The 21,923-nt window shown below is 43.5% G+C and overlaps 2 protein-coding genes across 2 annotated transcripts; both read right to left on the reverse strand.

Moving 5' to 3' along the window:
* Window positions 1-1,434: 1,434 nt before the first annotated feature.
* NDUFA6 (NADH:ubiquinone oxidoreductase subunit A6) lies at window positions 1,435-3,727 on the reverse strand. The gene is made up of 3 exons (XM_023934387.2): window positions 3,541-3,727; window positions 3,240-3,355; window positions 1,435-2,074 (listed from the first exon to the last, which is right to left on the reverse strand). The coding sequence occupies exons 1-3, from the start codon at window positions 3,665-3,667 to the stop codon at window positions 1,943-1,945; spliced, it is 375 nt and encodes a 124-aa protein (XP_023790155.1). The 5' UTR covers window positions 3,668-3,727; the 3' UTR covers window positions 1,435-1,942.
* Window positions 3,728-4,313: 586 nt separating this feature from the next.
* Window positions 4,314-16,254, reverse strand: CYP2D6 (cytochrome P450 family 2 subfamily D member 6). The gene is made up of 9 exons (XM_023934384.2): window positions 13,748-16,254; window positions 11,313-11,484; window positions 10,430-10,582; window positions 9,656-9,816; window positions 9,367-9,540; window positions 7,421-7,562; window positions 6,643-6,830; window positions 5,623-5,764; window positions 4,314-5,494 (listed from the first exon to the last, which is right to left on the reverse strand). Exons 1-9 carry the CDS (start codon window positions 13,958-13,960, stop codon window positions 5,316-5,318), a joined length of 1,524 nt encoding a protein of 507 aa, XP_023790152.2. The 5' UTR covers window positions 13,961-16,254; the 3' UTR covers window positions 4,314-5,315.
* Window positions 16,255-21,923: the final 5,669 nt, after the last annotated feature.

Genomic DNA, 21,923 nt, shown 5'->3' on the forward strand with positions numbered 1-21,923 from the left:
TAACCCTTCTCTGTCTGTATGTCTGTTCCAGCAGGGATGCTCTGCTCATGCTTATTTTCTCGTTTGAGTCCTTTCAGTAACTCAGTACTGATCTACAGGACATGGGGAATCCTAGGGGAAGCAGCAGCCCCACAACACAGTTCTGTTAAAGAACAGAGTGCACATCAACAATGGCACTGTAGTTCAACAATGTAGCAGCTGTATCAGATGGGAACTGTGTCATTGTCTTTCATCTTCAGTGAGGTGAAGTTAGTCTTATCATCACAGTTAAAACTTTGAGTGGCTTTGGTAAAAGGCTGAGATCAGCAATTGCAAATCAACTTGCTCATGTTTTTTATAGCACTTAATCTCTGAACTCTGGCTGCAAGTATCTAATATTTCCTAGGTAGTTCAGTCCTTCCTCCTGAAAGAGCCCTAATGTATTTGTTTTCTTCACTGCATGAAGTTCAACTCCTCTTTTCATAAAAGTGTTTGCTATTGCACTTAAATCCTTGTATGATATGACTTTAAAGGTCTTCTCTGTTGTTACGGCACAAGAAGAGTCACATCAGACCAGCTGTCCTCTCAAAATGAAACCCTGATAGCTTGGTAAATTATTTATTTTTCTTAAGCCAGCACTGCCCCACTGTCTCATGGTTTCTGGTCACTAGATCTGGTCTCTTGACTGCCCCCTTCTTCCTTCCTTATTGGTGTTGCTGTTGAAGTGGGAGCAATGTATAGTTCCAACAACATTTTTTCCCCTCTTCTTTGGCACAGCTTTTAATGTTTGCTCAATAGCTCTCCAGCATGGGTACGGACAAAGAAGGGAGCCTGTAATCTGAGTAACCCCAAGAGTTGTAGCTAAAGGCAGCTGTCAGGTTCCTGGGTCACTTGGTATCAGAGTCCCAAACCACCTGAGAAGTGGTTGTTCCAGTTTATATGGTCTTGGGAGCCAAACTGTACCTGCTTCTGTTTTATATGCTGCCAAAATCCTTTTCACTGCTTTGTCCCACAGTCCTTCTTGACTGTGGCACAGAGCTCCTCCTGATTTTGTCAACCCTGTCCTTAAAAACATACCAACCCTGGAGCCCCAAGGTACCTGTGTCCACATCCCCGAGGAATGCTGTGTTACAGTCCTCATGGGGAAGAAAACCCCAGTACTTGCAGGATAAAAAGACGTTTATTTAGGCTGGAAAAAGGGGAGTTTTAGTGTACTACAAATACCCAGTGCTGGTCACATCTGGAAGAGCTCCAGCACCAAGTTACTTGCTGAAAACCTGTTCTGTCTGGTGAAAGAATAAATTCTCCTTATCCCTCTCAAAAGGGAACTAGTAATTCCTGATTCAGTGGATGAGGTGATGGCAGGACACCATCTCCTGCTCAGCTTCCTGTTCTAGAAAACAGTACAAACCCTTTTTTCCAGGTAATTTCATTTTACAGAGAAATGGGCTCTACTGATGTTTTAATGCAGAAGGATTTATTTGCCTATTGGATTTTATATATTCTCTGTGAGAAACTGAGACTAATGTCCAATAAAAACACAAGGTCAGTAAAGTCATGGCATGAAACTGCACGACACTGCATGAGTACATATGTGCCTCAAGCACAAGAATATTTTTGTGAGTACAGTGGCTTTTCTGAAGGCCCACCCTTTTCCTCACAGAGCTAACATCTACAGATGGGGCTGCAGGCTAAGCACAAAGACCCACAGCCAGGTTGTGTTGTGGTTATTCAGCAGACACCCCAAGTCAAGTGATGGGATAAATACCAGCCACTGAAAATGCACATTGGCAAAACTAGGAAATTACAGCTCTTCAAAGAGATCATAATCACATGCACATACTCTGGATTCATCTAGTCATTGGGCTCCTAAGATGCTAGAGAATCTCTTTGTATGGATTTTTTTTTCCATTGTATAGAACTTTATTTGTAATATAAGGCAGGAAGACACAGAGTCAGTTTCTCAGGGATTGTGGCCCGCATAGAATTTGGACAGAAAGTCTTTAGGTTGCGGGGTTTCCGTCTCGTGGAAGTACCTCATGATGTGAGTCCTCTGCTTCCAGACATTAATGGTTTCTTGAAGCTCCATTTTCCCCTGCACACACACAAAAGGATTTTAGACTAGTTGGCAGTTAGAGCCCAAGTCTAACCACACAGTGCTGTGAAAGTTATTTGAATCGACTTAAAAACACCTACAAAAATAACATCTGCATCAACAGTTCTGTACTGTACAGCCTGCATGCATCACCTACACTGACAAAAATACACTGTTCCTGCCTTGGGACTGAAGTTGATTTCTCTGCAGCACAGCTTCCCAGCCCTGTGAAACAGGCAAGAGACTCTGTTCCCTTCTTAAAACTTGCTTTGTTTCTCTCCTGACCAGCATCTCCCATAAAATTCTACACAACATTCCTAACTTTTGAGCACCTCTACTGAATTTGGGTGAACAGCAACAAATGAGCTGCTGCCAAGCTACTGCTTTGCAGTATCACTGCCACAGAGCCATGCAACTTCTTCACAGTTCTATTGTTTTATACTGGTTTTATAGGATGGTAGCACAGAGCAAAATAAGACTGCCTGGAATTGTCACTTACCATACTACCTAGGATTCTGTTTCCAGGTTTTTTCATCATGTAAAGAAAGAGTAACTCTTCTTGAGATGCAAGAAACAAAACAGCTGAGCATGACAGTCCTTGGCTGGAGGCTTTCTAATGCATTAGAACTGCAGAGGTCAGTTACTGTTGCTCAGACACATTTTGAAGCCTGTTGTGCTGATAATTGCTTTGAAGCAGACAGATCTCTCAAGCCTCTAACACCACCAGATGTGTAACAGAATGTTCTGCTACCCAAAACCAGCTTCCTATCAAGTACTGACACTAATATATGTTTCAGAATCAGGGAAGAAAACCATTTTCCAATCCAATAAAGGACTGTAGAGGGTAGAAAATTTAATTTTTAATAGTAAACTAGTGAGCAGCACCTCTTTCCCCTTTCTTTGACTGCTGTTGTCAAAAAAAGACAAGCAAGCAAGCAACAAAGAACGAACTTAGTATTTTAACTACCGCTTTGCTTGACATACACTTGCTGAATTCCAAAGCCACCTGACCCCTTATAAACAGGTTTGCCGACATAGATACACCAATCTAACTGCAAGAGGCAACCACTCCATAGACAGGCTGGTACAAAGCTGTCTCTTTCCTCCACCACATTCACCACCGGTCATCCACATTCTCTGCAGCTTCAACAAAACAGAACTGTACCTTAATGACCAGCATGTCTATCACGCGTGGATCCGTAACGTGGGCATTCTTCATGAACATCTCCCGCACTTTGTTACGCCCCTGTTTCACCGTGATGTCCAGCTGGTACAGGTGCACTAAGAGAAACACAACACCTACTGCGATCATCCACGTCGCTCCGCACTCGTTCCACCGGCAACGTGTAACTCAACCCTAATCGCTACACTGTCACTCGCTCATGCGATGCCCGCCGGCTTCACCAATGTCATTAAGGCCGTTCCGACCTTGAGCCCGCGCGGCAGGCCCCGCGTCCCTCACCCACCCGTGTTGGGCACCTCGCGGTACCAGGCCCGGTACAGCTCCCTGACGCGCCGCTTCGCCTCGCCAAGGTCCCGGCTGAAGATTGGCTTCACGGCGGCCGACACCACTCCCTTGCCCGCCACCGCCATCTTGCTGCGGCCGCCACTTTCCCCGCCGCCCGCGGGAATGCGCAGGGCACGGCAACTTCTTCTATTGGCCGGCTGAGCTGCCACTCCAGCCTTACGGGCCGGCTACCTCTCATTCGATTGGTCGGGAGAAGCGCCAATCACTGCTGCTGCAAGGGTTGGGGGTGCGGGTGGGCGGGCCCACCCTGGGCCCCGCCTTCTGAGGCGGTGGGGCCCGCTCGGCCCCTCAGAGCCCGCTCCTCCCTCAGGGCAGGGCTGGGCTGTGATTTGGAGCGGTCGATTAACTCCCTGTAACTCCCTTTGCCCCCAGAACGCTGTAAGCGGCTGCTGTTCGGTCGTGCAGCTAGACTTTCTCTCAGTACACTCTTGCATGCTAGAAAGACAGTCCCTACTCTAGCTATACCCACGTTTTTACCCAAATACACGAGTACCGGGACCCTCTCTAAAGTTCTTTTGAAACACGCTTGGGTATGCGCTGGCCGCTATAAATCCGAACGCATTCAGTTCAGTGTCATTGAACAGACCAGAAAAGTAACACTGAAATGATCTTGAAAGACGCAGGTATGGTGCTGGGTGTGAGGAGAGAAATCTCAGGTGAGTCTCACCTGAGGCAGGAGCACAGCAGGACTGAGGCAACCACAAAGAGAAAGAAGATTTCACGTCACTTTTATTCTTTCAAGTTATTTTGTAGATGAAAAGCATAAATGTGCTGTTCCTGCTGAAGTTCAAATCTTAATTATGTTAATAAGTATTCACATAATTCAATAGCTTTCATAGCTTCCAAAATTACTGCTACACAAAATTACTTCTGCACACATGCACTCAATTTCAGATTATTTTTTTTTTAGTGGTGGTTATACTTAGGAGCTCCTTTGTGCTATTGTCTTTTCACATGTGGTAAGGGAGCTACCACTAATTTAAACATCAACTTATCTGTACATTTTGCAAAACAATTTGTCAGGAATATTGAAGAAAGGTAACTCTGAAATCTATGGCCCTACAGTTTCAAACAGTATAACTCCATCCCTTTCTGAGTTCCAAACCTGTCCAAGAGCTGACTTTATGTAATAAAAAAAACCAAAAAAAACCAACCAAACAAACAAAAAAAGTTTTAATTAGAGGAGATCGTAAATCTAAACAGCAGGATTTCTCTTTAAGTGTATTTATCAAGATTTCTGTATTTCACAAATGACCTCCTGTGGCTGAAACATCATATGGATTATTTATCTACTCCTTGGTATTTACTCCTACTGGAGGGCATAGTGTTATAAGGGTTGTGAGGATTAAAACTTACTTTCTTGGAAGCTATAAATTAAGACAACGCAGTATTTGTTCAGCATACAGGAGGGTGTAATAAACAGGAAGGAATGAAGGGGACATGTATGTGTTGGATGGTAAGATTTTTCAGAAGCACTACTCTGAAACTACATTTTAATGTAACCTGTTGTAGAAGCTGAAGTTCACATCTGATTCAAGAACCAGAACTAGAATTAAGCTAAACAAGATGTTTGCCTAGATCCTTACTTTACACAGATGGGGCCCTCTGCACAGACTTGAGATTGAAGCTGGCATGATCCTGCCTAGACCTGCAGTGTTTCTGGCAGAGTTTGGGTGGGTGGTGGTCTGTGAGTGAAAGGAGAATGGTGTGCATTTATCTTGGGAGAGCTCGCAACAGGTATGGGTGTGGAGAGTTCGTGAGTGCAAAGTGAGCGTCCTCTCGTGGCCTGGGCTGCTCCTCAGGGAGCACGAAAGTGAATTTCTGCAGGAGAGTGGTAAAGAAGAGGAAAAGCTCCATCCTGGCCAGCTGTTCTCCCGGACAGGCACGGCGACCTGCAAGAGAGGGAATAGGAAGTGTCTGTCAAAGAGGGCAATCATCGATGCTAGAATTGCTGCAGCGGGAGCAGATCACCCTCCTGCTGTGCTTCTGACTTGCAGCTGGATCCTCCCCTCAGATTTACCTGCTGAGAAGGGCAGGAAGGCCTCTGGTTTCACAAACTGCCCCTTTGCATCCAGGAAGTGCTCGGGGTAAAACTCGTTTGGTTTCTCCCAGACTGTCTCATCCTTCAGCACGGAAGACAAGTTGATGATGATTGTCGTCCCCTGCACTCCCCCACAAGAGGAAACAACTTAAGTGAGAACAGCACAACGGAACAGTGCTGGTCCCTCTTTAGTCCGTGTCACTCATCTAATACCATCCATTTCCACTTCTGCGTCTTATCTGAAGCAGAGGTAAAGCAGGGCCCTTTTCCAGTGGCATATGGTGCCTGCCCTACACTCTGAAGCATCTGAACCTTTGCAGTTTGTATCCTTACAAAGGCTGTTGCATGCAAATGCCAATTTCACGGTTACACAGTGGAAACAGCCTCTGCTTCTCAGATCCTCCTGGACTTGTTTTATAGCTGCAGAGAAAAAGCTGACTGACAGACTTCAAAGCCCAGCTTTCACAGGGACCATGGAAAATTGCAAAGCTTTCCTGTTTCACACATCAAGGTTCTAAGTCAGAGGAAATACCACACAGCTACAAAAAAAAATACAAAAATATCCCAGGCTTGAATTCTGCCACTGCTGCCAGGGCAGCAGCAGAACTGGTCTGAATGCCAATGGCATTTGAGTAGCTTCAGAGGTTAGAATTTAACTACCACCATCTCAGGAAAGTCAGGAAGCTGGTGTTGAGTGCCTCCAGAGAGCCTGTTAGACTTCTTCTGACAGGCAGTGAATATCATGGCTCATCGAGAGGAAAGGAAACCTTTGCACTGAGCTGCCACTGCAGTTGCATTCCCATACAACAAGCGTAAGCCTAGAACACAGATATGACTTGCCTGAATTTAGCATTTCAAAATATCTTATTTTAGTGTTCAACAGTGACTGTAATTGGGGCTGGAAGCGCAATGCTGCAGGGTGGGATGGGATCATCCCCACCCCATGCCTGGCATCTGCACGAGGAGAGGCTGCTATATTGCTTATCTGGTCACGGTCACCTTGGGAATAAAGAAGCCTTGCAACTCAGTGTCCCGGTATGTCATGTGAGGTAGCCCAACAGGAGCAATATCCCCGCAGCGCTGCACTTCATGGATCACAGCATTAGTGTAGGGCATGCTTGCCTGGTCCTTCATGGTGGGGGGTCTCTCTCTGCCAATCACTTTATCAATCTCTGCCTGGACCTTACCTGGAAGCAGAACAGATAAAGAATTAGAGGACCCTCAGATAACCAGAAGCAGAAGCTGAAGGAAGACTGGCTGCATGAGATTGTAGGCACTGTATGAGAACGGGACAAGCAGTTAGAGACAGAAACAGAAACCCGATGGAAAGACATTTTTTAGTTGATTGGTGACTCTGTAAAACTGTTCCTTGCTCATAGCATCTTTAATAAAGGCCTTTCTATTTAACATGCTACCTTACCCCTCCCCTCTGCAGCTTGAAGGCTACCTAGGCGAGCAGCATTAGAGAATTTAAACCAATTAGTATCTACTCCAAATGCTGAAGAGGGTACACTGATCACTGCAAGTTCCCAGGTGAAGCCCTCAAAATGAAGGCAGGAGCAAACTTGCCCTTTGAACTCCAGTCTTTTTATCACAGCTACCCCTCTGAACAGCTGTTTGGGAAGTGTTTCTCCTGTATTTCTCCTAGACTAACATTCACCAAAGCTGTTCCTCATTGCAAAATCCATGAACTGCTGTTCCTCATTGCGAAACCCTTGTGGAAAAAATGAGTCTTGAAGGGAAGAGGCTACACTTCTGTAAGGAAGTTTTAACTTACTCTGTATTTCTGGGTGGAGAAGCATATAAAGCAATGCCCACCGAAGAGTGGTGGAGGTGGTCTCAGAACCAGCTGTAAACAAGTCTACGGCCACCAGACGAAGGTTGCTATAGTGGAAACCATTCTCTTCAGCTGCCTTACCCTGTGGAGAGAAAAAAAGTGGGTGATTGGAGCTGTCAAGAAGACCACTGTCCAGAGAAGTGCTGAGAAGCAGTAGATCCATTTTTAGCATGTGTTCCTGTTTTTCATTGTGAGAGTAAAGCACAGCACAGGCAACAGTCTGAGCATGACTGATGTACTTTGTGTTAACTCCTGTATTTGAAAGTCCTCAACCACCTCCAATATAGTCAGAGAAGAATTCTACCCCTGCCTTCAGGACAGAAGTAAATGCCTTGCACTCTCAGCTCAAACACACAGCAGGCCCTTGCCACTCACTGTAACATCTTCCCCCACAGGAGCTGAAACACAGTTATTCAGGCTTGATCAGAGGATAAAAGCCGCAGAGTAGAGAGGAGGCTGTTCTGATGTGGCAAATGCAAAATTAGCATTATTTTAAGGCAGTTATCTCTAGCTATGCATTACAGATTTTCACTGCTCCTGCCCTGGTATTTTCTTACAATTGAAAAAAAAAAAAAAAGGATCAGGGTTATCAGGTTAAAGGATTATTGCTGCCTATTAAGTCTGCAACACCACTCTCAGCAAAACTGGTCTCTCATCCAAATGCTAATTGAGCTCAAATTTGTTAGCATATGAGATATGACAGCCTCTCTGCATGAGTTCATCTGCTTGTCTTTTCTAATCCTCTTTATACTTCCCTTTCCTAAGGACTAGCTCCTCTTAAGTTATACTGTATATTTAGATGCTGTTGTAATATGGATAGCAATTAATAATGCATTTAAGACTCAACTGGTATTCCTATAAAAGATCTCAGACAAGGGAGTTTGGGACTGACTTGACCAAAGTTAACTCAGGAGAGGGATTTATCAGAATGGCTTATCAGGTGATGTTAGTGAACAGAAGAGAGATGTGACCACGGTCAGGCTTACATCCAGCTCCAAGCTGTACTGTTTAGTGCAGAGTAATGTGGGTCACATTGCTCTGCCCATACAAGCTGGGGGGGCAATGCATGGGCTTGAGGTGCCCGACACCCACAGCATGGCAGGGTTTGTTATGCAAAGCAGCAGTCCAGCCTGAGGACTTGGATGGTGGAAGTGACTTGCAAGCAGAATTTGCCAATATTGCTCATCTGGCACTTGAAATTCAGTGAATCCATGTGCAGAAACATATGGCAGATGGACGGGCTGACCAAATATCTTTGATTTTATACTGACTTTGTGCCTGACTGAATTAAAGGAAAGACTCCTTTTAATTTCAGTGGAGTTCAGATTTAGGCCTTCCTCTGATATCTAGCGAACTAGTTCTTAGCAAGTAATTCAAAAACATACATGCCAAAGGAGACACTAGTTTCAAATCATAACTTGGTTTAACAGCAGGCTATGGATGGGGCAATGACACAAAAAGTCAATATGCTGCTCCACTTTTGTGATTGATTTTGAGGCATCAGTCATTGAAGCACTGACATTACACAGAATCTTGCATGCTGACTTGTTCCCTGGTGCAAACCTAGGACAATTAATGAATTCTCAATCATTGCCTTTAAGAGCCTTCAAATATTTGTAGGCTGGAAAGAGGGAAGTTTCTAGATTCTGAAGGAAATGCCAAGGCAGAAAACGGAAACAAGAACATCAGCAGATAACATGGTGTCTTAACCAGTAAAAGAGGTTATAGCATGAAGAATATCTTCTCAAGATACAATGTGGAATGAAAAAGTAGGAAATGAGTTGGTAAGAGGTTTTATGTAGCTCTGTGAGGAAAGTCAGCTTCACAAGCTTGAACAGGCAAAGAAACTACTCCTGACCCCAGAGGGTCTGCTAGTGTCACCCTACCTTCTCCATCTCCTTTAAAAACACATCCGTGAGATCTCGGGTGTAAGCAGGGTCCCATGTCTTCATATGCTTATCTATGACCACATCTATGAAGTCCATTAACTCCTTTTGTGCTCGAAAGGCTTTCTGTGGCACTCCAGGGATGCGCAACAAAATGGGCACCACATTAAGAAACTGGAGTGTGAGGACCAGAGAGAGTGAGAGAGAGAGAAGATATTACATGATGCAAAAAAAGGAAAATTATGAAAACACAATCCCCTCAAACAATAGAGGGAAGCTTGTGGCTTACCTGAGGCAGGAATCCAGTTTCTTCATTCAAGGAATTTTGAAATAACTGTGACAGCTTGTTGAATGTCTCATCACCGTAGTCAAAACGGTCTCCAAAGACAATGGTGCAAATCATATTGCAGACAGCATTATTTATAAGAACATGTATATCAAAAGATTTACCTGAAAATGGAAATGGAGACCAAGCCATGAAGCTCAGCAACACCAAACTGCTGGACCTCATCTGTCAGCAATGAAAATACACAAATACCACCTTGATGACACCAGGAGAAAAAGCCCCCAAACCACTCAAAGCACCACACTAGGAAGTGGAGATCATATCATTCTTACTAATATTTGGTTGATCTATGTTTAAAGAAGAAAACTCAGAAGAAAAACTGAGTTGTAGGGCTGTTCTGTGACTTGACAGGTAACACTTTGTTCTGTGTTTGGATAACAGGCTGTGAACTCTCAGCTGCACTTTTATTGCATGTGATAGTATCAATATGTTCCACTAAACTTCATAAGGTTAGAGTTACTGAGCTCTGGGAATATTTCTCTTTTACCTCTCTGTTTCTAATTTCCTCTTTGTTTACTGTTTCAAATGGATTAGTGTTACAGTTGCCCCACTGTGTAAAGCAGAAGTGGCTCCAAGGAGTGCACACCGACTAGAAACACTGCATTTTCACGCGAAGAGAGCACTGCATGCGAACAGGAGTGGCTGTAGTATTACTTCTCTCTGCATCACTGTATTGCCTTTTTCTGTGATTTCCCCATCCTTGTGCATGTCACAAACCTTCTTCAGACTTTATTTCAGCACAAAGAAAGCCAGCTTCTTCTATCACTCGCTCCTCCAGGGATTTCTTTCCCATCCCAAAGTTCCTCAGCGTAGAGAGTGTGAATCTCCTTAGCTCCTTCCAGACGTGCCCGTATCTTGCTACAACAACCCCTGGAATTGTGGATGAGCAAGAAATGTCAGATATCTGACTTGTACATCAAGCAAATTTTGCTAGAGAACAGCAAAGTGAGTCTGGAGGTACTCTGTATATCCAGGTACAGGTGAGTGGACAGATAGAACAGTCAGACCTTGTGCAGTTTGTTCAGACAGCAATTCTGAAATGGATCAGAGAACCTTCTAATACCTGTGCATGGCTGGCAAAGGTGCAGGGGGGATCCACTGGGATCAACCAGGGCTGCCAAGGATAAAGGAATCACCCCCTCCAAACCATTCAGCATTGTTCCAGTTCATTGTGAACTGGGAAACAGCTTGTGCCACCACACAGGAGCTGAGGTTGTGATGTGGGCAGAAGGCAGGAAAAGACTCTGTCTTGAACAAAAGTCACTATATTTTTTTGCAACAACTTACATGTAACATTTTGCATAAGCATTTTGTCTTACATAAGCAGCATAAGCACTAATCTGTGGGTGTTGGGAGCTGGCAGAAAAGTTGTACCACTTATAGTGTCCTTACAGAGCAGAAGTGTGTGCTTGCTGGAGCCGTATTATAACCACCAAGGGGAGCCCCCATTTAATCAATCCGAGTTTGTTGCCACCAAAGGGTGCCAGGCATACAAACAGGTTGACTGGGGGATAGGGTGAAGGTGCACCATGCTGAGAAAATCTACCCAATCCTTATCATGCTAGTGCCATCAAGGAATGTCCATTTTCATGGGACTTGCCTTCAGAATTCTTTCCATAGCCCATATGTTCATATATTGGAAAGTGCGGCCGGTCAGCAAAGTCTTCTGATTTGTGGACCAGAGCTTCCTTCACTGTTTTATACCCATTCAGAACTACCACATTGTTCCAGCAGTTCTGGAGACTGAAGATGTTTCCAAACTTCTTCTGAAGCTGCCAAGATAAAAAAGCATGTTCCTGAAAATGAGCTGAGTGTAACATCAGAAACATCAGCATATCCTTCCTTAGGGCTTTTTTTATTTAGTGAACTTTGAGATACTTTTATTCAGAGATCTTCAGCTGATCTTTGACCTTTATCTTTACAGTGCAACAGCTCTGAACAGTGGCAAGCAGCAGCTGTAGCAGGGATCAATACCCTGTAAATGGAAAAATTTAAAATACACCTATCCTGGCCAAACTGTTGCCATGAACACTGTGCAAGTACTTTTAATTTTGTCAAGAACCTTTTTGGGGCTTTTTAAAGACTGAATACTCAATGATTAATTATTTCCTAATGTTTCTATTTATTTTGATCTAAAAGACTAAGCAAGTTTTGAGTTAGTCTACTTCTGCTGAAGAAAGTATTGATAATAAGTGATATGTAATTTTTACTTAAAGATGCATTTGTACCTAAGGCCTAGGCAGAGCCAAGTTTCCAGAAACACGGTGGGGAAAGGCAATTCCACACTGGAGTTTCAGGTCAACTTTCTCCCTAAAAGGAGTGTACACATCTAGTATGACACCTTATATTTGCTGTGATCTGTAAGCCTCATAAAGCTGAATCAGGATGGCTGCACAGGTAATCCTGTCAGCCATACACTCACCATGGGAGCTGGCCGTGGAGCAAAGCCTTCCCCAGCTAGACCAGTCCTTTAACAGGACAGATTCCTGGGAAGGCAGGTCAAACTTCCCCTGCCAGTCAGGAGCATGGAGCAAAGCTCAGAAGTATGTTGTTTAAAGACAATGCAATAGTAGCAATACCCCACAGTTTTATTTTATTTTTTGTTTTTGTTTGAAAGCTAAGATTCTTGATTTCTGCACTGTAACACTGCAAGAAGCTGAAGTACTTAATATTGTATTTGCAGTAGGGTTGAAAAGGGAATTAGCACTTCACTGGCACTAGAAATACATCATTAAAAATTATTACTGCTCAAGATTGCAGTTAGCATGACCCTGACATGATATGATTTGAAAACGGTAAGCTTTTGGGCTACTTGCAAGCAAATAATACAAATGCTATATTTAGTTTCTCCACTTGGCAGGTTTTGGACAGGCAGCTGAATAGTGCTGTCCTAGAAAAGAGGCCTTTAGAGTTTGCAAGCTGAAGCACAAAACACCCATGGTTTTTCTGCTGCAAGCCGTTAAAGACATGCTTTCCCTTTGAGAAAAGCTAAGCCCTGACTTTGAATAGGAACACTACTGAGATTTTTGAGCATTGCTGCTGGGGAAAATCCCACAAGCTGGTCCCTTTAACTGAAACTGTCACATGCCTGCAGGCATGCTTCAGTAACTCACAGGGAAGCCTGCCATTCCTGCAGCCACATTCCCAGCCCACAGATACTTCTTTGTCTCCTCTCGTTAGTACATCCCCCTGCTCCTCTGTGTCCAAGCCTGCCCACATGTTAGGCTGACAGCCAGCACCTATCACTGGGGCACAGCAGTGGTGTCCCACTGAGCTCATACAGAGATGGGGAGATAGAGGTCGGGGAGTGTTGGTGTGTGATTATCTCTTAATCTGTTTGGGCCAGAGTCCTGTTTGGTTAGAGTCCTTAGGCAGTGACTTGCTTCATCCTGGACTTTGGAGAGAGCATTGCTCTTCAGCAAGGTAGTGATACTGAAGTTGGCCAAAAATAAACTTTCTAACATAAGCTGAAGTATTAGAAAGCAGGTATTCTTTATTTAGGACTGGACTCTTCTAACAGAAAGAGTGTCATTAAACTTTACAACAGGGTATTTATTCCATCATGATCATACATGTTCACTACAGCGTGCTTCCCAGTTACTACATAAACATCACTTTTCATAGGACTTACGTGCACGTGTCTGTCCTTTTATGGTCCTAGCAAGTCACCTAAAGGTGTCTCTGGGAGTCACACTCACTGAGTGCTTCAATATCACCGGTGACCTTTCCTCAAACATTTTCTGTGGCCATGTACTGTTGTTTCTTGTTACATAACTTGCCAAAACACCCACTATATTCCTCATAATCTGTTTATCCACTGTTTCCAGCTATGTTTATCACTCTCTGTACATAATTTTGCATTATTTTATCTTTTTTTGCTAGTTAGTCTTAAAGCTCTATCTAGCAACTTCAGGGGAAATGCAAATTCCTATACTCTGCGTTATGTATCTGTAGCTGCTGCCAGGGTGTGACCCACCCCTCCTGGGCCCACGGTGGATTGTACGTGGAGTGTTTTGTTCAGGGGCTGCCACTCACCTGGCGGAAGGAGTGGTGGGGTTTGTGGAAGTCAATGGAGAACATGGTCCCGATGAACGGCAGCGAGGCCGGGCCTGGCGGGTAACGGCTCCAGGTCTTTCTGCGCTTCATGAAGTCAAGCAGTAAAGTAAACACTGTAAGAAAAACTCCCAGTATAGAGATGTTGCTCCAGACGGATGACAGCTGGGAGCCCAGCCACAGGAGCAATGCCATTTTGCAGCCTGTCTACCCCTTGATCTTCCTCTTTTGACCCCCCAGACTGTTGCTGCCTCCCTTTGCCTTTTCTCTTCTCCTCCCTCCCACTTTCTTGCCCTGACAGCTGCCCCTTTCTCCTTGCTTCCTCCTCTCCTTCCCCACACTGTCTTTTTCTGCTGCTCCTCTCTCCCTGCACTTGCTGCCTTTTGAATGCAAAACTTGGCTCTAATTATAAGCTCCTCCTCTGCTCTGTTCAGCCTTAGGGGAGTGGTGACGAAGATCATCTCTCCTCCTCCTCTTCTTTTTCCAAAGCCTGAGCTGAGGGCTGTGCCTCTGTTGCTGCTGTAAGTGGCGGGTGGTGCTAACAATGCCCTCAGTGGGGCAGGGCTGGGTGAGCCCTGGGTGTTTGGATGCCTTCTCTCACAAACAACGAGAAGTTTACAAGCAGCCAGTCTTGCTGCATTCTCATGGGGCGATTTGGAAAAAGTTTGTTTAAATGTGTGTCACCTTCTTGTCAGCACTGGCAAGTCAAGGAAGAAGCAGCTCTGAAACACAAGTCATACAGGTTTCTGTTTGCAGGCTAAGGATAGGTTTCACTGGAACTTGGGAAAGTTCAGGTTAGATCAAACATTCCCTAACAGAACTTACTACAGAAATTAGCTTAAAACAGTCACCTGAGATTTTAAAAATAATTTATGTTTCTAGGATTAAAACTTTTTACCAAACTCCAAATGTCAGTCAGCACAATGATCTCAGCATTTGTAGAACACAGCTCAGCTACAAGGAAGAAGTCACATGTATTACAAGGTGCCTCAAATATCCAGCCTTTGGGGCAGCAGTAATGCCAACACAATTATGGAGTTAGTAAAAATATTTCCTGAAGCAGCACAGCTGTGTGCTCCTGGCATCTCTGCCATCAGAGATTAATAAACCTTGCCCTTAGGACAGTCAGCTCTAGATTAAAAGAAGCAGTAAAGCCATCACAGCTTGATCTGTGATCTCAGCATGATCAGAGGAAAATCTCCTAATGGAGCAGCTGCTGCAGCAGTGATGGAGAGCTCAGGCTGCAAGGCAATGCACCTACAAATGCTGTGCAGGCAGTGCTGGTGTGCAGCCAGGGCCTCAAATGCCCTTTTCCCTGTGAGGGGAGACACCTCCATGCTCATATCTGTGTGCTGATGTTACCTTGCTGGAGTCTCCACAGCAGGATCCTGTTTTGAAAGCATCATGACTCAGGTTTCAGGATTTGTCTCAGGTAGTTTTAAACAAATATGTAGAATGGAAAACAACTGGGGGAATTACCAGCTCCCACACAACTGCAGAACTGTGATTTCTTTTGAGTTACAGAGACATGCTGGGGTAGTTCACATATCTGGAGAGCTGCCACAATAGGCACGGTGTCTTCAGGAAGCACAGGCTGGAAACAGTGAGGAGTGGTTGTGTGTTGTGCAGAGAAGTGCCCAGCACCTGGCCATGGGAGAGGTGATGGGCTGAGTGCCTGTGGACAGGGAGAAGGTGACAAAGTGCTATGGGCAGTGTTGTGCCAGGCACTCACAACAGACTTCTTGGGAAAGGAGAGAAAGTCAATAGAGCCATCCCTCACAATTACAGGCCTTAGGACTAACTCACAGCATGCTTTAATTGAAGGGCTGCATGGTCAGGCATAATCTGGATGGTTTCTCAAGTGTGCTCAAGACAACTTCATGATGCACATGACTGATGAGACAACTGGAGGAGATGCTGTGCTGGGTTTGCTGTTCACAAAATAGGAGGAATTGGTTCAGGATATGATGGTCAAGGATAAATTTCCCTGCAGCAACCATAAAACTGTGAAATACTAAGTCCTGCAAGAAATCAGCAAGTACAAATAGCATTACTGCCCTTAACTGCAGAAGAGCAGGTTTCATTTTATCCAGAGATCTCCTTTGCAGGATCCCAAAGGGAGCTGCCCTGGAGAGTGAAGGGGCCCAGGAGAGCTGGTTGTTCTTTGAGGGCAACCTCCTCAAAGCATGAGATCAGCGTGTCTCATTTATTTCCTGGACAGTGTAAAGCCTTTAACACCAATTTCTACAGCACCCTTTTGGCTAAATCAGTGACATACAGACTGGCAGGGTAGCTGATAAAGTGGGTGGGTGATTGTTCAGATTGTGGGGCTGAAAGAAGTGAGATTAGCAGCACAGAGTCCAGCTGGTGGCTGATCACCAGTGACGTCCCTTAGGTGTCTATACTGGGGCTGATAAGATTTAGGTTATTAACAACATGGCTGATGGGACAGAGGGCACTCTTGGCAAGTCCAGCCTGGGAGAGCCACCAGACCTGAAATCTGTTTGTGGTGTAGCCTGGAAGTTTGTTGGCTTTTGAATACCCACCACATTTCAAACAGCTCTTGTGTTGAGGTCTCGGGAGACAGAGCTGGAACAGTTCCCTATTCAGTGGGCTGACTTGAGCAGGAGTTGGTTGAATGATAAAAGGTGATCAAGGGCTTCCTCCTATATTGATTTTAGTGACCCACGCCCTCAGATGACAGAGGAAAGATGGGAAATGTGGTCCCAAGAATGTCAGCGGACATTTCCTCATCACCCCACCAGTAAAGGGATGCTACCTTGCCTGTTTCACTCTATTTTGAGATCGACCTTTATGAATTTCAGCTGAAAAATATCCACCTAGGTCCTTTCAGTTTTGCTTACCTTGGCTAGAGCCAGAGGCTGTTGAACTCCCACCATTCACCTGTGGGCTCTAACAAGGATAGTTGATCAGAATTCAGAGAGTGGATTTAATTTTAATGATCATCACCTTGGAAGGCCATCAGAATAGGAACTCTCCAGCTACTCTTGCTTCCTATGGCTCAGCCTTGACATAAAGTGACAAAGTTGCAACCTGAGAAATTCATCAGCTTAAGAAAAACAAAAATCTACACTGACACTGAGTTCCCAATTGACATCTTTCTTAAAGGTCATTTGGTAAATGATCCTTTCCTGCAAACTTGACAGCTCCTTCACTTTTGCCTAGTAGCATGGATGGCCAGCCCTGCATAGGAGTGGAACAAGTGCTATAGATTCATAATTTCAAAAGAACAGTTTTCAAAGACAGCAAAGAAACAATTGACAACAAATCTCTTTCTGACAGAGAGAAAGAGAAAAGGGTAATTATTCTTCTGAAGAATGAAATATGCTTATTTGCATTTCTTTTCAATAAAGTAATATTTTGAGCAATTTTCAAGTCAGGGAAAAAAACCCTCCAAATCCATACATATTAATTTTAGCTAACTGCTGCCCTGCTGCACTGGGTGCATGTCTTTGACTGTGCACAGTCAATTTAGAGATGAGCTTAGTGGAATTACAGAAGTTACATGCAGACATCACCATTCTTTGAGTGAAGACACTGAAATACAAACAGAAACATATCTTTAAGGAAAAAAAAATTAATAAAATAAAAAAAAATAAATTAATAAAAAATAAATTAATAAAAAATAAATTAATATTTCAAAACAAAGCATCCAGAAGCAAGATAGGAGTTGCCTGTATTTTTCTTTTTTTAGGCAATTTTAGTTGAGCCTTTTTGTTCATATTGTCCATAAGATCATATTTAATTATAATTACATGCTATATTTCTTTTATTCAGTGCACAGAATAGATGATGATCACTTACTAATCTGGTTTTAATTAGAGCATTTGTCTTCAAAGTCTATTTTGCCACCTACTGTTCACACCCTGCCCATAAAGGTGGTTTAGATGGGCTTTTCCACAGTGAAACATGAGGCTTGCATGGGTGAGGAGCAGGCAGCCATTTGTCCCCAGAGCATCCCTCTGAGATGCCACCAATGGAAGCAAATGATCTTCTAAGTGTTGGTACATGAGAGAAAAAGTCTAGAAGGTGCCACACACAGCTGTCCCTGCATGGCACCTGCCCAGCTCCCAGCTGAGGCTGCAAGCAGCTTCTGCAGATCTTCCTGCAGGGTCACAGCTTTGGCACCCTGGACATGGAGGTCACATATTAGTGCCTGTTCATGAAAACTGATGTCGCAGTTATTACCCAGCATCACATACTTCTCTCTCCACAAATGTGGGGTGAAACCCTTCCAATGGCCAAAGAAACACCCCTCTCTCCCTCCCTCTTTGCTTCAAGCCTGGAGCCAGCCAGGAAGCACTGGTCACATAGCATGAATATTTCCATGAGCTTTCAGAATTTTTTTCTCCAAATCCCAGCAGGCTGACTGCTTTCCCCTTAACACCTCAGATGTAGACGGACACAAATCCCAGCAATTTTTCATTCTGAAGGAACAAAGCCTCTTGGAACAACATTGGTTAGTGTGAAACCTGCTGCTCTCATTCCCTGGCTATCCATCTCCCAGGCTACAGCAGAGCTGGGGCTGGTGCAGACCCCAGAAACCTTCCTTCTTTTCTGGGCCTTTTCTAAGCCCAGAAAACATGGTCTCCCACCTAGTCCCAGACTTTTTTTGGATCCTTCCTCCACTTCCTTTTTCCAGCACACAATCTCTCTTTTCGCTGTTTTGCCTTCGCTCAGATGGCTTCTCCCCCGACCATTTTGGTGCTGGAAGGGGCAAGGGGTGCATGGCAGAGACCAGCTTCACACTTGTCATTCGCCCTTAGCAGCCCCTGGCAGCCGGCAGTAACCACCACCTGCTCCGCTCTGACATCTCGGGGGAATTTTAGATTGAGAACTGAGAGCTCTATCAAGTGCACGCGAACTGGGTTTTCAAGTGCTTGTAACACAGCCAAGTTTGAGCACAGTTTTAGAGAGCTGGTGCAATGTGTCTTCCTAACAGAAAGCTGCCTCCTGCCAAATTCCGCGTGTAATGCTTCAAAGCATTAAACTGAGAAAGGAAAATAGCACCAGAAATTTTTCTAACGGGTTAGGAGAAGGTCAGATAAACAATGGATTTCTAAGAACAATGTTAGCCATTAGAAAGGGATGAAAAAAATTTTGGCTGAATGTTCCCAAACAAATTTAGCCTGAAGCACAACCCCAGCTCAGGAAATTTTTATCTCAGCTGGTTCATTGTGACTTTCTTGGCCTTCAGATGGGGGTTTTAAACATTGGAAGTAATTCTACAGCCTTAAGATGGACTGTGCTAACAGCTTGTTCATAATAAAGCAGTCAGCAGAACTGAAATAGCCAAGTCTTTCATAGTTACTGTTACTATGACTTACTGCCAGCCTTCCCACGTTGCAAAGAAATCTGTTCTTCAGGCTTTTCTTCCTTAAATTCCCCATGGCTTCCTATCCTTTTTCCTACATCAATCACACTAATTCACTTATCACCAAAGTGAGTTGAACTTCTTTCACCCATCCCTCCCCATGCCAGTATCCCTCATGCCATCCCATCCCCATACATGTCTCTTCCACTGAAAGAGCAATGACTGTGAGCTTGGTACTAAAAGCAACACGTGTCTTGGGCCCCATCTTTCACCTCAGAGAGACAGCTCTGTGCTGGTGCTGGAAGATGTCAAAGAGACGGGCTACAGTGGTGCTGTGAGCAGTTTGGTAGAGCGAGCTGTGCAGCTGCTGCAAGCGTCAACATCTCTGCATGAATAAAGCAGTCATTGAGATGAAGTCACTCCTAGGAAAGCCTTGGACAGTAAGGGCTGAAAAATCAAAATGGTAAGAGCAGAATGGTTTTATTTTTACTTGACATTTCACAGAGCTTGAGATGATCCAGGACTGAGCTCACACATACAAGTAACACTGTCCAGCAATTGTTTCACGAGTTCAGCAAGCCCAGGGTGGTTATGGGCCCTAACTACAGCAACCTCATCATGTTAATTGGGGTTAAGCAGAGATCAAGGCAAGCTGGCTTGGTTTTAATTGCCAAATTCTGGTTGTCTCACAGGCTAAAACGTTCCCTCTGTTACTTCAATCTGAGTAAGGCAAACAGCTCAGAATGTGCAATTTCTAAGCCCAGAGTGGGGAGGTAATGAATTCAAGGTGCTGCTTTACACAGGTTGTGGTTCCAGCTCTGGTCCAAAATGCCTCCTGTAGATTCCATTAAACCTCTGTGATGTGTCTGAGCTCTGAGAAGATGCCTGCTCATTCGGAAAATGACTGGCAGCAGTTGCCTTGACTCACACTCTCTTGTGAAACTGTCAGGAAAATATGGCTTACGCCCCCAGTACCATAGGCTGTTGATTTCTCTCAGCTGCTGCTTTTGGTTTCCTGCTTTTTAAGCTTCTCAGGAGCTGTGAATATATATATTGCTTTTCTTTTAATTTTTGGTTTAATACTGATACCTTGGGGTTTTTCTTTGCTGTAATGGGAGCATCCTGGGGAGTTTTGGACACAGCTGCTTGCTAAAACCCTGTTCTTAATTTTTTTTTTTTTCCATAAGAGATGCATTTAAAGAGATGCATTCTATCCGTGAAAACTCATGCTACTTTTCTAAAGGGTGAGATCAGTGGACACCTTTGGAAATAATGGTGTAATTAAATCCATGTTTTGGAAGCCAGACAGAAAAAAGCCATTAGTTTCTGTCATTAATTTGTGTGGTGACACTGATCAGTTAATAATAATTCAATTTGTTTATATTTTTCCTAAACTTTTTGAGCTGGAGATGCCCTGGTTGTGACTTGTGCATATTTCAATTGTGGCATTTAGCACCAGAATATAGTAAACTTGTAACAGCTTTCCTATCTACAAATTTATATATGAAGCCTACAAATTCATTTATGTAATGGAAAATGCAGACAGCAATATAAAACTTGTTTTGCAAACCAGCAGATTGCTGTTGGAACACACTTTCTCTGAGACCTGGATCAATAAGGAATGCATTTTAAGATTCTAACTTTTTTCTGTGTTTTCTATGGCTTTAATTAGCCTGGCAGAAATAATTTCCTATTCCATGAATGTGATCCTGTATGACTCTTCTACTTAAGTGTTCTGAAGTTGCCAGGAGAACAACATTACCTTGCCAGGGCACAGGGCTGGGCTTTCTCACAGGGCTGGGCTTTCTCATAACTGCCTGGGAAATACTGAATACCTGTTTTAAATATTAGTATTTTGTAAGGAAAGAGTATGATGTATCCCAGCCCTAACTTTCCCACAGCAATGTTCATGAAGCCAAAAAGCAGAAGATGGAAAAAGGCTAATATTTCTACCATATACATTTCTGGGAATATGGACAGCAGAGACTGGATGTTCTGTCTGATATTTTTCCTGGCTTTATGATTTTCTTTGGACTCAGATACCATAATAATAAAAGTAAATTTCTCCAAACAGTAGATATGTAGATTGTATAGGTGACTTATATGTCCATCCTCAAATGAAAGGTATCATAACTTTGCAATGCTGAAAATTTGTTTCCAATAAAGCTATTATTTAATAAACAGTTTTTCTGTTTAAACTTTTCAAGCAAATAATTAGACTAGCTTCCAGTTAAATTCTTCTAGTTTTTCTGTTTACTTACACTTTATATATAAGAAGTAATGACACTGTGCTTTTAGGATATCTTTTTTCCAAGTATAATCTGAAGTGTAATATAAATATAAGAAGTCTGACTTGCCTCAAAGTGGCTTAATACACTAATATAATTTAAGAAAACATTTTAGACTGAGTATGGAGTTACATTTGATTTTCTGTATCCATGTGGATAAACAAAGGAATGTTACCTGAAATGTTTTGTGGTAGGTCCAATAAAAACCCTGAATGGAATTTGGGTGTAGAAATCAAAAATTCTAAGTCTGGAGGCATTACTGGTTATCTGCCTACCAGGTAAGCACAAACTTCATTCTCCAATGTACTGTAATTCTTTTGCTTTTTACTGTCTCAGGTTCCAGATACTGTGAATGTTAATATTGACACAGTAATTTTTGACAATTATTTCATGCTTGGTCTGTCCAATACCTAGAGAATAGATTTTGCTGTATTTCACTCTTCAGAGAGGCTTATTATTATTATTATTATTATTATTATTATTATTATTATTATTATTATTATTATTATTATTATTATTATTATTATTATTGTGT

The sequence above is a fragment of the Cyanistes caeruleus genome, chromosome 4 (genome assembly GCF_971803275.1).
Source record: "Cyanistes caeruleus chromosome 4, bCyaCae1.hap1.1, whole genome shotgun sequence".
Lineage (NCBI taxonomy): Eukaryota > Metazoa > Chordata > Aves > Passeriformes > Paridae > Cyanistes > Cyanistes caeruleus.